Genomic DNA, 16,062 nt, shown 5'->3' on the forward strand with positions numbered 1-16,062 from the left:
TTTAGAATAGAACTTGGCAGCAGATTTTTCTGCAACATTTATTCTGAAACCGATCACATAATACCCTGACACTGCAATTGAGTCTGCAAGTTAACCTTTAATAACATTTCTGAAAACAGGTCTGGTAATGTCATCCGTTAAAAGCAAGACATAAGACAAAGGAGATACATGTCATCAACTGACTTTAAGAGATGAAGCTACAATTATGAGGAAGTGAAAACACGTTTGAGGAAGAAGGTGCAGATGTTTATTTATATATTTGCACTACACACGTATGCACAAGTGAACCAAAACATTACATTGACCTTGGTGTTTTATTGTTATGGTGAACACAGCACAATGTAAAGATACTGGCCATGATCTGTAGCTGTGTGGCTGCAGACCGGTTAGCGCTCCCATCCTGACTGCTGTCTATCGCATCATTAAAATCACCAGGACAGGACCGAGACAGACATTAAAAAGACTGAGAATGAGCTAAGAATAAGTTGTCTGTGCATCTAAAGTAGTTTCATCTGCTTGAATTGGTGCGGTGCTTCCACCTACTGGAAAAGCAAGGTAATGAAGGTAAGGTGCACGTCACAGACAAAGCAAAACACTCAACAGTTACAGCAAGTAACACAGGAACACACAGTAGCTGATTTTATCAAAAATACAAATTACTTCAAAAATACAGCATAAACATTTGTATAAAATACAGACACTGGCATAATAGTGATGTTAAATTTAAATGCATAAATAAAAGAAAAGTCACATAATTTTTTATCTTATATTAGTATAATGTCAGTTGAATGGTTTGACTCTAGGTTTAAATAAATAGTCTAAGATAAGGGTTAATTTTCAAGTTATTACTAAACAAAGTACAACATAAAGTCATTAGGAACACCATTATTGGTCTTATAAGTAAAAATAAGTTTGTATTCATTTATTCACATTTGCATTGTTTTGTATTCAAGAGGTTAAAGCCACATCGTGTGTGTGCATTCATTCAAGTGAGAAACTAAATATAAGAAAAACTAGACTAAAATCCAGTCTAATTAAGATTTACCAGACCAACAACATTGCTGTTGAGTTTCATCAGCACTTTGAAAGAATCTCCTGACAGCTTTTGTAAACCTTCACCAAGCAGTTCAGCCGCGGCTTTGAACTCTGTAAGAGAAAGAAACGATGTTCTTTAGAAACAGGTTACTGTGAACAGCACTGTGTTTATTAAAAGCTCTTATAGAAAAGGTAGACAGGTACAAAAAAACTGAAAGTAGCTTTGGGAAAATACTTTTCTGAGAAATGGGCACACCTTACATTCATCCTTACCTGAAACAATGGCACAACACTCGACACTGCATTAGGATCTGAGGGATCTTTCAACAGTACACAAAGGTAGTAGATGATTTGATGCTGAAATTAAAGCATGAGACACAAATGGCAGCATAAATAATAACAACGACTAATGTAAAATTGGACACAACTGAGAGAGACAAAAATGCACTCATTTACCATGTAAATAGCTTCATTAATGACAATATCCTTGATCTTGCTCATCTCTATGAAGGCGGTGGTCTCACGGCCTGACGCATAGCTGGAGGAAACCTGAATGCCTAAGGAACCAATGACGAGCAGGGACTCGTGGTCGACTTTCACAAAGTGGATGTGAAGCATCATGCCGACCAGGGTGATGAGTATGGCACTGGACAGAACTGCTGTGTTCTGCAAGAGAGGGAAACACATTTACAAACATGTCTTGTTTAGGGCAACAAGTGTGTATTCTTAAAATAACTCACTTAATATAGTTACAGCACAACAGTAAATCAAAATCAATCTGCTCATCTGGACCAATGTATATGAAAACTGTAAATAGACTATTCTTTAGTTAAGAAATGCTGTGTTCCCAATTATGCAGTTTGCACTGTAATAGAACAATTAAAAAAAAAGGTTTTCTTAAATTGGTAAGAACAGTTATGAAGACAGGGATTGCATGTTACCTGTGTGAAGAAGAACACGGCGTATGCTACAAGCCAAACAGAGCAGGTGTACACCATCACCTTACCGATGGACACTTTGGGGGAGCTGACAGTGAACTCTCTGCAGAAGCTGGAGTGACTCTGACAATCCAGAGTTAAGGCTTTGCCGTCAATATCTGTGAAAGCGTCGTCTGCCATCGTGAACCCTGACAAAGCGAGAGCACAGAGGGAAGTCTCAAAGATTTAGCTAGCTTAGCTAACAGCGAAGTTAGCACTGAGCTAATGTTAGTTCTCTGCTGTAAGCGGGCAAATTCAGCAGCATATAAAGGCAGGCAGAGATTTTCTTTTTCGAATAAAGTGACTTATGAATGCAGACATAACGTACCCCCTTATCCTTGTTAAATCGAAAACAATAGCTACTTTAAAAACACTGAACAGTCCGAAAAATGTGCAGTGGCCTGCTACAGCAATCAATGCTCACATTTGTCGCATTCGTTATCCACACCAGGGTGTCCCGGGTAGACTGGGTGGAGCGGCTAACGCTAACACAACAAAGTGCACTCGACAATAGGCGACAGCGAACAGAGCGCTTCACATTGAAATGAGACACAGAAGCTGAACCGTCAACAGTGCAACACAAGAAAAATCACTTCACACAAACACCACGCTACTGCTATCAGCGACTACCTCCGCCCACCCCCGTCTAGACTTTGGTGTACGACGGTGTGTGTCAGAGCAGACACTCCAGCAGCTGGATGGTGCAAAGCATTATGGGCAACGGTTATTACCTATAACCCCTTCATGTGTTTAAGTTGTCAGACAGCTGTTATAAAACTACATTTAGAAGCCACTTGATGATTGTAAAATAATACATGTAATGCCAAATAAAGACATGCTAAAAAACTGAATGAGGACTGGGGTTTAGACAAATGAGAACCATAACGCCTTCATTACCCAGAATGCACTACGTTTGAGAACTTTTGACCTCTGGATAAAAACAAGCCGATCAGCTGGTGTAAAAGCAACAACATCCACAGCGGTGAGACTAAACAGCTACACTAGCAAACTTTCTCGCCCACATTAGCTACATGAGGCAGTCGGCAGTGGGATGTTGGACACTGTACGTGTCCAGTTTTAGACCGTGTTAACTTAAGGCAGCATTTAGTTAGCGAGTTACCGCTAGTCGCCTTCCGTCGGACTGGTGAAATGAATGTTGTTTGTTTGTTCAGAAGCGTGTCTCTTTGTGTAGCTATTGACAGCTAATGACTATTTAAAACTGCGTTTCGTGGGGTAGGTTTTAGACGTTTTGACGTCCATGCCAAGCTGCTTTTAAACATCAATCGTCAGCATAGCTGGAACATTACTAAAAGAAGACTAGAGATGCAGGGAAGCTAATGTTAGCTAGCAAACTGTTGTGCCAAACCATAAAGTATTAGTCTGGAAACGTGTTTTTGAAATTCCTGCCTGCACTTGATTTTACTACAGACTGTATATCTTCATGATAGTGCGCAACCTTCGACAGTATTGTACATGTTAGCCGGAGAATTTGATAAAAAAGAAAGTTAGATCACATCTGGTCATCTGTAAGATTTGACTAACCGTGCCATATCCTTTTTTGCTGTTCTAGTTGTTCAAAATTATACTTTAAGTCATAGTTTGTCCTCCTTATAAACACCAAGGGTTTCCCCTGATCTGCTAAGTTTGAGATGAGTGGTCAGGGTCCAGCTGTAGATAAAGGAATGAACACCATCCTAGTCTGTCAAGAGAGCTACGCCTGTGGGGGTTCAGATGAGGCTGCGTTTGAATGTGATGAATGTGGCAGCTTGCAGTGTGTTCGCTGTGAACTGGAGCTCCATCGCCAGGAGCGGATGATGAATCATGACCGGGTTCGAATTGCACCAGGTCATGTTCCTTTCTGTGACTCATGTAAAAGTGACAGCAGCTGCTCTGTCAGTGGTGGACGGCTCAGAGCGGTGGTCCGCTGCCAGGGTTGTAAGATCAACTTGTGTCTGGACTGCCAGAAGCGCACCCACAGTGGAGCCAACAAAAGGAAGCACCCTCTGACACCTTATCCTCCTGGCAATGCTTCCCAGGAAAACAGCGTGACAGCTGGGGAGTCGGCGATGGAGATCCTTAAAGCCAAGCTGGAGAAGGTTTGCAGCTTCCTTCTGGTGGATGAGAAAGAGGAGATGCAGGTAAATGCTTGGGAACACATTCAAAACTTTGGATAGCATACCACTAATGTGATGTTACATTGATGTGGCTGACCTTGTGTGGGCTCTCAGGTGAAAGATGAAGAGGACTTTGTCAGCAGACTGGGCTGCAGGCCAGATCAGCTCCTTAAGGTGGTCTCCATCTTTGGAAACACTGGGGAGGGCAAGTCCCACACCCTGAACCATACATTCTTCATTGGGAGAGAAGTGTTCAAGACCTCACCCACCCAGGAGTCTTGCACTGTGGGTGTTTGGGCAGCTATGGACCCTGTGCACTGTGTTGTAGTCATTGACACAGAGGGGCTACTTGGTGCTGGTATGGGACAAACTGCTTTATATAACAAAATATACAATATACCATTTTTTCGTAATTAACAGGCATTCACTGCTCTCCTTTCACTGTTCATCAGGAGCCAACCAGGGTCAGCGAACACGACTGCTGCTCAAAGTCCTAGCCATCTCCGATGTTGTCATCTACCGAACTCATGCTGACCGCCTCCATGATGATCTCTTCAAGTTCCTTGGTGATGCATCAGAAGCCTACATAAAACATTTCACTAGGGAGTTGAAAGCGACCACCACCCGCTGTGGTTTGGACGTCCCGTTGTCCACACTGGGCCCCGCAGTGATTATCTTTCATGAGACTGTTCACACCAAGCTACTAGGATCAGGTACATGCATCAGCCTCTTTTAGTCTTTAAACTTTACTTTGTAGGAATCCACTAAACAAAAACAGCATAAGAATGTTCATGTAAACCTCTCATTAACTCTCAGTTTGTCTTTAATTATTCTTTTTATCTAGACAAACCATCCGAATCAGCAGAGCGTCTGCTCCAAGAGCGTTTCAGGAAGCTGGGTATATTCCCAGAAGCATTCAGCTCCATCCAGTACCGTGGAACTCGGACCTACAACCCCCCCACGGACTTCAGTGGTCTGCTGCGCAGCCTGGAGCAACAGCTGGATAACAACACCACCCGCTCACCGCGTTCTGCAAGTGTCATATACAAGGCTCTGCAGGTAGGGATGTCTAATTGTGTGACATGATACATCTGGACATTTTTATAATGACTTACAGGAAACATGAATCACCCTTTCCATCCCTCCATCTTCTTGCTCTTCTCTTCAGGCCCTTAGTGAGCGCTTCAGTGGGGAGGTTCCAGATGAGCACATGACCAGTAACTCCTTCTTTCCAGATGAATACTTTACCTGCTCTAGTATTTGCCTTAGCTGTGGGTATGTTCTTCCTTCAGATAAAGAATGAAATTACAGAAACGCACAATCATATTTGTTTACATCATCAGATGTCACGATTGCCCTCTAAGGTTTAATGAAGGAGCATTTCACAACACACTTCTACTTGCATTTTTCTTTGGTTTGCACAGTTGCCCTTAGTGATTAAGCTGATTGGTCTGTGATTGCAATCACTGTGTTTTTGATGTTGTGCGCTTCTACTTTTAGTTCAGGCTGTAAGAGAAGCATGAATCACCTAAAGGAAGGACTCGACCACGAAGCCAAACACCGCTGCCGGTACTCTGCACAGTACGACAATCGTATCTACACTTGCAAGGTAAGTACAAACCATCAATGCCACACATGACATGTTGACGCACACGCCTGATGAGATTGTGTGTGTGTCTGAACCTCTCAGGCCTGCTACGAGGGAGGGAAGGAGGTGATAGTTGTTCCCAAAACAACAGCTTCGTCTGACTCACCGTGGTTTGGCCTGGCCATCTATGCTTGGTCTGGGTGAGTCCAGCTGCCACGGAACCATTTGGGAGATGATTGGAAATGGCCTGTTTGTTAGCCCAACTAATTTAATAAAGCCTTATTCAGTATGGAACAAAAATAGAACACATTAGTGTCAACTTCCTGGTTGTTAAATTCCAACAGAAAGTACTCTAACAAATGCATTTTATCTCCAGAGTGCAAGAGACAATGTAATGTAAATGCCCTGGCACTGAACCTGAGACATTTTGTCTTTGCCTAGGTATGTAATTGAGTGCCCCAACTGTGCAGTGATCTACCGAAGCAGACAGTACTGGTATGGAAACCAGGACCCAGTGGAAACAGTGGTGCGAACAGAGATCCAGCACATCTGGCCTGGGGTAAGGCTGACAGTGGAACAGCCTAAATGAGATTCTGCTTAAACCAATTAAAGCTGCAAGCCAAGAGCTCAAAGGTTTTAAGTGGAATGAACGCTGTCATGTCCACGAGAGCTGCATTTGTGTTCGACTGTTGGTTGTATGTGGATGCACAAGAAAATAATGTTGATTCTCTAACAGTATATGGATATTTTAAACATGTGCACAACAGAGTCTGTCAGCTGCTGTATACTCCTCCATGTTTACCCTGATCTTGTCTTCGTGCCTTCTTTTCAGTCTGATGGCTTTTTGAAGGACAACAACAATGCTGCTCAGAGGTTGCTGGACGGAGTGAAATACATTTCTCAGTCAGTGTCCGAACTCAGCGTCAAGCCTGCCAAAGCAATCACCTCCTGGCTTACTGACCAGATTGCTCCAACCTACTGGAAACCCAACTCCCTTATCCTGGTACATAACAAGTAACTAGAAGCAAAACAAAGTCGATGACAGCTATTATTCTGAAGGCAGAGGAAAGAAACCAAACCGAGTGTCTGCAACCTTGTTCTCAGAGAGTCATTAATATGGAGCAAACACAGCGCTGTAGAGTTTATGCTGCCATTAATTGACAGTTGGTATTTGTAACAGTATCTTAAAAGTTTCTGAACCCTTCAGACTTTTATCTGTTATTGTATAAATATTACATTAGCATGATTGGACAGTTGTAAAACTAAAAGTGAAAAAGTATTTTTAAACTCTTGTACTTTCTGAAATGATTTGCAGTTGCATAATTCCTAAGCTTCTGTTTTTATACATTCCACTGTGTGATTTTCATCCACTTTAATTACCCCTCTATCTACACAGAGATTTCCATTTTAATTTTAAATGTATTTATTTAATCTTAAAATGATGTATTCACTGTGTCATTATGGGTTACTATTTGTAGATTGTTGTACATTTTCAAAGTAGAAAAAATATACAACGCAATTAAAATAGAAAAAGTGAAGATTGCCCAAACCGACTCTAGTCGCTTTGACACACGTCATCTTTCTCGTGTCTCTGTGTGATGTAGAAATGCCACAAATGTGGGGAAGAGTTCCAGCCCAACGATACCAAGCACCACTGTCGTGCCTGTGGAGAGGGTTTCTGTGATGCCTGCTCCTCAAAAACCCGACCGGTCCCAGAGAGAGGCTGGGGTCTTGATCCCGTCAGAGTCTGCGACGCATGTTTCCACAACAGGGGAATCCCAACGGGTATGCAAGTTGAACATGTGTCACCTATTGTGTACTGAGACACACTTCTTAATGTGTGATGTGATTACACTTTTCTGGGTGTGTAATCCATGAGACTATTTAATTGTCTGACTTATTGTGTGCATGTTTCTCTGTTGCAGAGTTGCTGGATGCTGCCTTAGAAGAGGAAGGGGGGACCTTGATAGCCAGGAGGGTTGGGGAGGCAGTTCAGAACACTTTGGGGGCTGTTGTAGGTGCCATTGACATACCTCTTGGTGAGCACTAGAGCTGTCTACATTATCACTACAGTAAAGATCACACATTTTAAAGGTTTAGTGGAGGCATTTGATGAATAATATCCATAGTTTTCAGTTAAAAAGTATCCATCTATCCATCATGTGTAGTCTACTGAAAATATGTGTATGCAGATCGTGACCAACATGAAGTTATTGACAATGCATTCTTCTCTCTCCATGTATCCAGGCCTTGTGAAGGACGCGGCTCGCCCAACCTACTGGGTCCCAGATCAGGACATCCACTCTTGCTGCGAGTGCCAAAGGGAGTTCACCCCACGCCTCTCTATCCACCACTGTCGCTCCTGTGGCCAGGGAGTGTGCGACGAGTGCTCCCAGGAGCGACGTCCTGTGCCCTCCCGTGGCTGGGACCACGCAGTGAGGGTGTGCAACAGTTGCAACCAGAAACCTGGAGACCTTTAGCAGGACAAGAAGAGTCAAGGTTGGACGCAGTCAAAGACATCATCAAATATGAAAACTGGAAGGGGGAACATTTTAAGTCTGGTTGAAAAGGCTTCAGATATTCGTTGTTTCGAGTGGCATTTCTTGGCTGCCTCTTGATTGTCTGTGGCAGGCTGGGTTGTATTTGTCTTTTAATGCTGTCCTTGTGTCACTTCTGTCCCTTGATGCTATCTCACTTTATTATGCCTATATTTTACACTGTGAAGAACGCCGGTCAGAGTGAGACTTAAATATCACAGGGCCAGGAGAGATACAGTTAACTCAGAGAGATGATCAAAGTGAGTATTGTACATTGTGCTTGCTTACAGTCAAGTTCAGGTAAATTTTCACATGCCCTATAGACACTTTCAAATTTGTATTGAGATATATATATATATATGACACCCCTTCCCCCTTAGTGTAATACACTAATAGTAATGGCTAGTCTGGGGCTACAAGTCCAAAACGCATAATAATAGAAGTAATGAAAGAGCTTCTTAAACTGATTGCAGGTGAGCATGTTTATTTTAGATTTTAGATTGTTTATGTATGAGCCCTGAATATAGCGTTCAAGAGAGCTCTTAGAGGAAACATTGGGAAAGACTGCTGTAGTTTTCCCATACTTCAGCCCTGTTAGCTTTAGGTTTTCTGTCAGTCCTTAGCTTCAGCAGTTAGAAGCCACTGATGTCCTGTAGCCCCAAGATGAATTCCAACTTGGAGAACTGCTTAATAATCATTACTTAGATAACCCTTTAAACCTTCGTGGTTTGTGCATTGGAATAGGCAGATGAAAGCCTTAATCAAACCTGTCAATACTGTTTCAATTTTACATAGATTATACATATGTAGGTAAAAAAAGTTAAATGAGAAGATTTTTAAATGGCTGATTAGTTTTTAAAATGTCAAAACTGTCTGTCTGTTAACAAGTAACATTGGACATTTTTTTTATAGAGTGGCTGGCTCACGGTAGCAAAATGGTACAGAATAGACATCTTTTTGAGGCTGGCTCCTCAAAACAGGAGACAGACGAGAAATCATTTACTCTTGACTCACTCGACTCAGGCTGTGTAACGAGTTAGGAGCGATGCTGAGGTCGCCTTTATTGCAACAAGACTGCACCTGGCAATTAGCAGATGAATGCAACGTATGATGCAGTCAGGTTTTCTACCCAACACCTGAATTATGAGGTCTGACTGTGGTGAGGGTAAGCTGGAACATTTTTAGTAACTGACTGGTAGAGTTTGTTTGATAATGATGTCAACAAATAAGCCTAAATAAAGACCAACCTCATCTCAGAGAGATGATGGTGAAACATCACATGAATACAGATATCACATGGAACAAATCAATACCTTTATGTTCATGTATGCTCATACAGTATGCATTAAACTCACTGTGTGTCATTTAAGAGATGAATCATTAGATAGTTGTTTAATATTTTTTTACATGATCAATTATGAAAAGTTCATTCTACAGTATAAACAACTAATTTTCTTTTCAAATTCAGATCATAGTTTATATTCAAAGTCAAGATCAAATGTGATGTGCACTCATTTCATAACAGGTACAGTAAGCAATGTCTAACTGTAGCAACTGTATGCACTCATGTATAGGTTTTGTATATGACTATAATGCAATTTATACATTTGGCAAAAGATGTGCTGTCCTTGTTCTTAGAAATCATCTGGGGATGAAGCTTTGTCAAATCTAGTCATCTGCTGTTCTCTTTCCTGATAGTCTGTGTTGTATGGGAAGTAGTACAGGTCGTGTTTAACAGCCATGAGCAGGCCAGGAAGCCCCGTGCTGCCACCCAAATTGGAGGAGAAGACAATGCTTGGGATCAAGTCGTTTGCAGCCGGGTGTGGTGATGGGATGGTCCTCAGTAGGTGGCCGTCCTTCAGACTCCATAACCTTGTGTAGCAATCCTGACCCACTGTGGGAATAACACAGATAGATCAAAGAGTGTAGGCTTTGGAAATCAATCTGTCTCTAGTAGAAAATATACTGACAGTACATCCTACCTGCTAACAGAAGGCCCTCATGTTCATTAACGTGGACAGGAAGGTAGGCATGTTCATTATAGTGTCCTTTATACTCCTGCACTGGCTTTGTCACTCGCACATCCCACAGCTTGATCTGCATATCGATGAAAGAAACACACCAGTTAAACCAGTAAGAGTATCCATGTGGCTTTAAATGATAATTTAATTGTTCATACATGGTAGTTTGGGGTTAAAGGTTCTCAAATACATGCAGTTCATGCAAGCACTTGAGATGCAGACCCCATGTTTTTAACAGGGCTACAAGTGTGACCTGCTTTGTGAAACATCTGTTTTTTTTAATACCAAACCTGACCTGGCCAAGCATGTCAGCAGCCAGTAGGTAGTTCTCATCCTGTAGGACACGGACAGAGGTGATGGCTGATTCCTGACGGAACCGAGTGGCCTTCCAGCTTTGATCCCCGCGGCTACGCTGTCGCAGGTCAATACTAAAGATCTCCCCTGACCTGCAACCATTGAAAAGCACAGGGACCTGAAAAAAAGAAGAAGGTTTTTAGTCCTAGTCAAAGAAACGCAACATTCACAACAGTGAATTTAAACAATCAGTAATTGTTTTGAACAAATAACTTACCCTAAGGGCAAACTGCTGAGCCAAAACATCACTGCCGACGCAGTACGTCTGTGTTCGGCCCGTCTCTGCATCTTTCACAATCACCCTACGAGAAAGGCCTGCCAGCACATGCAAAGACCCAGAATTAATTTTGATTTACTTTGAGAAGATGAAATGTATGTAGCTGTCAACAATTATAAGCAGATCTGATACAACTTGTATTACTATATGACTGACTGAAATAAAAACTGAAATTTGGAACATCTGTCTCAGATACAGATGTCTTTTTAAAATCTGTCCAGTTTTGGAGAATTACTGTTAAAGTCTATTATTTGATGTAATGTGTGTGGTGTAGTTCTGTTTCTGAGCAGAACACAATAAGTAATTAAAGACACTGTCATTATAGATAATAATAGATATTAATATAAGCACAATCTGATGCCAGTGTTGGCGATTGTAATAAGAATAGAACTAACCAGTGCTGAACGTTTTGTCAAACTGTGGGTTGAGGCACCAAGCACAAGACCAAGCAGATGATATCTTAAAGCTACACAGCATCCCTGGCTGATCTGAGGAGAGAGGAGAATAATTTAAGAAATGTCAATACAGGGTTAAACAAACAATGGTTCATGGACTAAAGTGGACCATAATTATCCATGAAAAGCTGCTATTTCAAAACCATAGCTGTGTGACTAAATATTGCAGTACCTACATTCTCTTCTTTGAAAGGCTAAACTGAAATGATAAACTTGTGGAGGGTGGCACAGTGCAGTGCAGAGGTTTCCCACCCTGATGCTAAACGCACATTGTCCTGCTTGTTTTTCTACCATCCCTGTCCCACCCAATGAAGATTACCTGGATCAGTTGTGTTCAGCCAATCAGAATCTGTAAGTGCAGGCACAGTTGGAAAACCAGCAGGACAGTGTGCCTCGAGGACCAGTAGTAGTTAGCACTATCGCCTCACAGCCAGAAGGACTGGAATATGAATCCACTGGTGGGCCAGGTGGCTTTTTGTGTTTAGTGTGTTGAGTTTACATGTTCTCCCTGTGTCTGTGGGAGTTTTCTCAAAGTACTCAAGCTTCCATCACATAGTCCAAAGACATGCAGTTAGGTCAATATGTGATTAAAAATTGCCAATTGGTGCGAATGATTGTCTGTCTCTAAATGTCGGCCCTGTGATAGACTGGTGACCTGTCCAGGTTGTACCCTGCATCTCGCTTAGTGACAACTGGGATTGGCTTGACTACTCCTCCCTTAACAGGAAAAGCAGTTGGGAAAATGAATGGATAAACTTGTGTAAATCTTTTTTCAACTAACCGGGGTTGGAATTACTGAAGAGGGAAGCAGGAAGCAGACTGACACAGCCAGGGGTGTCTGCCATTCCAACCAGACACAGCCTAACAGAGAGTTAAGGAACATACAATCTGCATCCACCACATAGAAGACAGTTATTAAATCTAAAATAATCTATACTTTAAATATTACTGTGTGACAGTAAGAATATATTTCACAAATGGTGCTTTACAACTTGTATTATATAACCATTCTAATGAAGATATCTCTAGTGTTTTTCTTTTCATATTAAAGTCAATAATGCAAAACATAGAGATTTTCTTATGGAACAAATGCAGCACAGGAGTTTTTAAACATGTAGAGTCACTAAGAATTTAAAAACATCTTGAAGGATACAACACATGGGAGTCTGGGTAATTCACTGAGGCCCAGCAGATAGAATTCACCTGAAACACATACAGCAAGAGCAGAGGTGTCAAAATATGCTAAAATAAAAACACTTAAATGCAACATTTTCTCCACATCTTTCTATGCTATACAATGGGTATTAAATGGAATAAGGCCATTCCCACCTCATTTCTAATGAGATGAATCTAGTTATTTAATAAATATTTCAAAAAAGACAATAAAACAAACAGAGTTGCAAATGTTTCATGTAGATGTGATGCATCTATATCTATTTATAAATATCTTTGTATTAGGAGCCACTGGTCGTGTTGTACTGCAACAGTCCCACCTTGCGGTTGGTGAAGTAGAGGTTATCGCACATCTCCACAGACAGAGAGCCCTGGCTGCTGCTGCTGAAATTCATGATGCCGTACTTGCAGCCTCCGTGAGAGACATCGTTGACTGTAAAAACTCGCTCACATGCAGAGTCTCCCTGAGAAAGACAAGGCAGACAGACAGAAAATATTGGGGAAGAGAGATAGGGTGTGACATGCAACGATGGTCCCTGCTTAGCCTTAAACCAGTGATGTTACAGTTATGTAGCATGCTCACTAACTATTAGCGCCAGTGTGCTTCCAAGACAAACTTTTATTTAACCACAAACTCTGTCCACAGTATGAAGTAATGTATTAGCCTTAAGGTTTTCTCACCACTATGAGCCTGAAGTTGTCCATGTTGGGGCTGCTGTTGTCTGTGCTCTGAATCTCCAGTTTGTGGCGTCTCATTCCACTGACCTTAATCTCATGGGCCAACCTGGTGACACACAGTAACCACGGTAACATTGAATATCACACTCTGCAGTCTCCTCTCAGGTATCTCACAATGTGAGCCACACACACAATAACTTGTGTGTGCAAGTTTTTATCTAAAAGAACATCACAAAGAAAGTTGATAAAGAGGAACACACCAAAAAGTTGACCATAAGATAAAGTTGAAAAAAACAAAACAAAACAACAACATAAAACTGATGGACAGAGGTGAGGCCAAAAACATATGGCAGCAAAAGAGGAAAATAAGGTGCAAGGAAAGTGAAAAGAAAAATTAACGACAGACAGCTTTTATTGTGAAATTAGGACTGTTATTGTTATTAAAGAAGACTTTTATTCTGAAAGTTGCAAGGTCATAAGTGGGAGCTCATATTAATATAAATGACTTGAAATGTAGCCCCCATGGCTGTCTGATACCCGGTCTGCATAGAGGACAATAATTTTATTCAGTTTAGCTACTTAAACAACTAAGTTATCAGATGGGCTGGGAATCAAACCCCCGGCCTCATAGTTGGTGGTGGACCCCTTTACCTGTTTGGCCACAACAACCACTTTGATCTTGATCCCATAATCTGATTCAGCTGTGTGATTTTAGAGAGTTGCTAACTGAAAAGTGCTGAGACGCAGCAGTTTAAACAGAATCAGACCTCTCAAAATACAGGAAGCTGAAGAAAAGAGGAAAGTTGATAAGAAGCTGACAATGACTCTCCCAGTTGAATAAAAGTTGAAAATGTGAAAAATAATACCACGTCGCCTAAAGAGGTTTAGATCGTTGAATGACGTTTTTACGACAAAGTGTTGAGGACTAGTTAATGAGCGAAGAAACAGGCAGAAAAATTATAAGGAGCGAAGAAAATAATATTTTGATAATCTTTTTGAAATCCATGTCAAAATGGATTAGCATCATTATTAGTGGCTGGGAAGTCTCTAAAAAACTGTGTATGCATGTGCACAGTCATACAGTACCTGCAATAGGAGTTCTCTGGTAACAGTCCAAGATGTCTTTTCTGAAGTAGTAGTGAAGCATTCAGTCCTGTTCTCGGGGCTTTCTAAAGAGAAGGGGATAACATTAGATAGACATGAAATCCATCAGCCAACAGTGTGTTTGCATGTTTTGTAACATGGCGTACCCCTAGCTATTTGTCGATGAAAAATACATCATTCTTTATATGGAATCCTTTTAGTTTAAAAAAAAAAAACTTTATTTCATGTCCAGAAATATTGGACATCTGCTGACATGACAAACTAGTAACTCTGTTGTAGTGCTCTTCAAACAATTCCCCTGCACTGTTCCCTCAGTTTGTATATATGAGTAACCAACCTTCAGCATACAAACTTCAATTTGCACTCCACTCTACTCAGTTTGTTTTACAAACATACAAATTTGCAGAAGTAGTACAATTAGGAGGTTATTTCCACCACAGTAGACCTACTTTGTTGGGCTTGTCATCCTCTGCAAGCATCTTATTTCTTTGTTTCTCTCTCTCCTTTTCCTGCAGCTGTTCTTTGGTGAGTGGGTTACAGTTGTTGTGTCCTGGCAACAGTCGGAAGTAACGGTTTTTCTCTGGGTCAAAGTAAAATCCAGGCAGCTCTGACAACAGAACAGGACAAAGACAAAATTATTATCTTTTTCATTGGTCTACGGTAAAGAACACAGTCGCAATACTAAAACGCATTTCTTATTTTAATTGGACATATTTGTAACTTTTTCTAATTCACAGCAGCTCCTACAGTTAATATGATTAGGAACAGGGCTGAGTATCAGACAACTGACCTGGGGCAGTGCTGCTGGCCTTGGTGGAAGAAGAAGATGAGGATGAGGATGAAGATGAAGAAGAAGGAGAGGCAGACTGATGATCATAACTCCTCTGAGATGCTCTATGTAATCGTGCTGCATCATTATGTCTATACCTATGAGAAGAAACGAAGGAAATATTCAGTATTAATAGTATTATTAACACTGGCGTGGGTAGTATGACCTTTGACACACACATTTATTCTTTAAACTAAGTACCTCAAACCTGTGTCTGTTTATGACTTAGCATACCACTGATCGTCCTGTGTTGATCTTTGCCTGGTGCCTCTGTACATTCCCTGCTGATGACCAGCAGCTTGTCGCCGGTTTCGTCGCTGTCCTTCTCGGCAGTTCCACTTCTTCATCTTTAGTGTTGTTGCCCCAAAACTAATCCTCACACCGCGCTGTCTTTCATTCACGAGGGGGGACGCAGTCAGTGAACGCACCGTGTTACCTGTTGGCTAAGTTAGCAAGTGGTTATCGTTAGCACTGTTCTGCTTGTGTTAGCGACACATCTTTCGCGACTTTTATAATGATGCTAGACTTTTAATATGTAAAGACGACTTTAATTAGTAAACACATACGCCTTACGATAAAGCTACAGAATCTTTATTTCCTTATTAAACTGATATTATTCTACAGTTTCAGTACCTCATGCTAACTGCTGCTGTACAATAAGTTGCTGCCATGTTGTCCCGCCTCCAAAAGCGAATCATTGGCCGTGTGCGGACAAAAGTGTGTGACGTAGAAGCCTCTTCATTGGTTGATTTCTTTATGACCCTGCGAGTCACGCACAACAACAATACAGATTAAACGTCATCATATTGACAGACGATATAAACTGCAAATACGAAAAAGTTGTGTACTCGGGTCCATTTTACTGCACCTTTAACTAATGCTCAGTAATTAATTATAAATGCATACAGTAATTAGCAGTG

At 41.3% G+C, this 16,062-nt stretch overlaps 3 protein-coding genes across 5 annotated transcripts; 1 reads left to right on the forward strand and 2 right to left on the reverse strand.

The window, feature by feature from the left end:
• Nucleotides 1-89: 89 nt before the first annotated feature.
• Nucleotides 90-2,684, reverse strand: pigh (phosphatidylinositol glycan anchor biosynthesis, class H). 2 transcript variants are annotated; one of them, XM_026340674.1, is made up of 5 exons: nt 2,437-2,684; nt 1,977-2,161; nt 1,492-1,701; nt 1,309-1,392; nt 90-1,146 (listed from the first exon to the last, which is right to left on the reverse strand). In XM_026340674.1, the coding sequence occupies exons 2-5, from the start codon at nt 2,151-2,153 to the stop codon at nt 1,075-1,077; spliced, it is 543 nt and encodes a 180-aa protein (XP_026196459.1). In that variant the 5' UTR covers nt 2,154-2,161; nt 2,437-2,684; the 3' UTR covers nt 90-1,074. The 2 variants fall into 2 exon arrangements, with proteins under 2 accessions (XP_026196459.1, XP_026196458.1); XM_026340673.1 differs by having other exon boundaries at nt 2,341-2,684.
• A 272-nt stretch (nt 2,685-2,956) lies between these two features.
• Nucleotides 2,957-9,529, forward strand: zfyve1 (zinc finger, FYVE domain containing 1). The gene is made up of 12 exons (XM_026341364.1): nt 2,957-4,150; nt 4,241-4,484; nt 4,579-4,839; nt 4,971-5,185; nt 5,295-5,401; nt 5,627-5,735; nt 5,817-5,914; nt 6,156-6,273; nt 6,547-6,717; nt 7,319-7,499; nt 7,640-7,753; nt 7,962-9,529. Exons 1-12 carry the CDS (start codon nt 3,662-3,664, stop codon nt 8,192-8,194), a joined length of 2,340 nt encoding a protein of 779 aa, XP_026197149.1. The 5' UTR covers nt 2,957-3,661; the 3' UTR covers nt 8,195-9,529.
• Nucleotides 9,530-9,543: 14 nt separating this feature from the next.
• Nucleotides 9,544-15,823, reverse strand: wdr21 (WD repeat domain 21). Of its 2 annotated transcripts, XM_026341366.1 has the most exons (14): nt 15,776-15,823; nt 15,377-15,585; nt 15,104-15,240; nt 14,763-14,920; nt 14,296-14,378; nt 13,213-13,315; nt 12,852-12,995; nt 12,512-12,561; nt 12,140-12,219; nt 11,299-11,391; nt 10,844-10,941; nt 10,568-10,744; nt 10,234-10,348; nt 9,544-10,145 (listed from the first exon to the last, which is right to left on the reverse strand). In XM_026341366.1, exons 2-14 carry the CDS (start codon nt 15,487-15,489, stop codon nt 9,886-9,888), a joined length of 1,611 nt encoding a protein of 536 aa, XP_026197151.1. In that variant the 5' UTR covers nt 15,490-15,585; nt 15,776-15,823; the 3' UTR covers nt 9,544-9,885. The 2 variants fall into 2 exon arrangements, with proteins under 2 accessions (XP_026197151.1, XP_026197150.1); XM_026341365.1 differs by having other exon boundaries at nt 15,377-15,816.
• Between the last annotated feature and the right edge of the window lie 239 nt (nt 15,824-16,062).

This window comes from Anabas testudineus, chromosome 24, assembly GCF_900324465.2.
Source record: "Anabas testudineus chromosome 24, fAnaTes1.2, whole genome shotgun sequence".
NCBI lineage: Eukaryota > Metazoa > Chordata > Actinopteri > Anabantiformes > Anabantidae > Anabas > Anabas testudineus.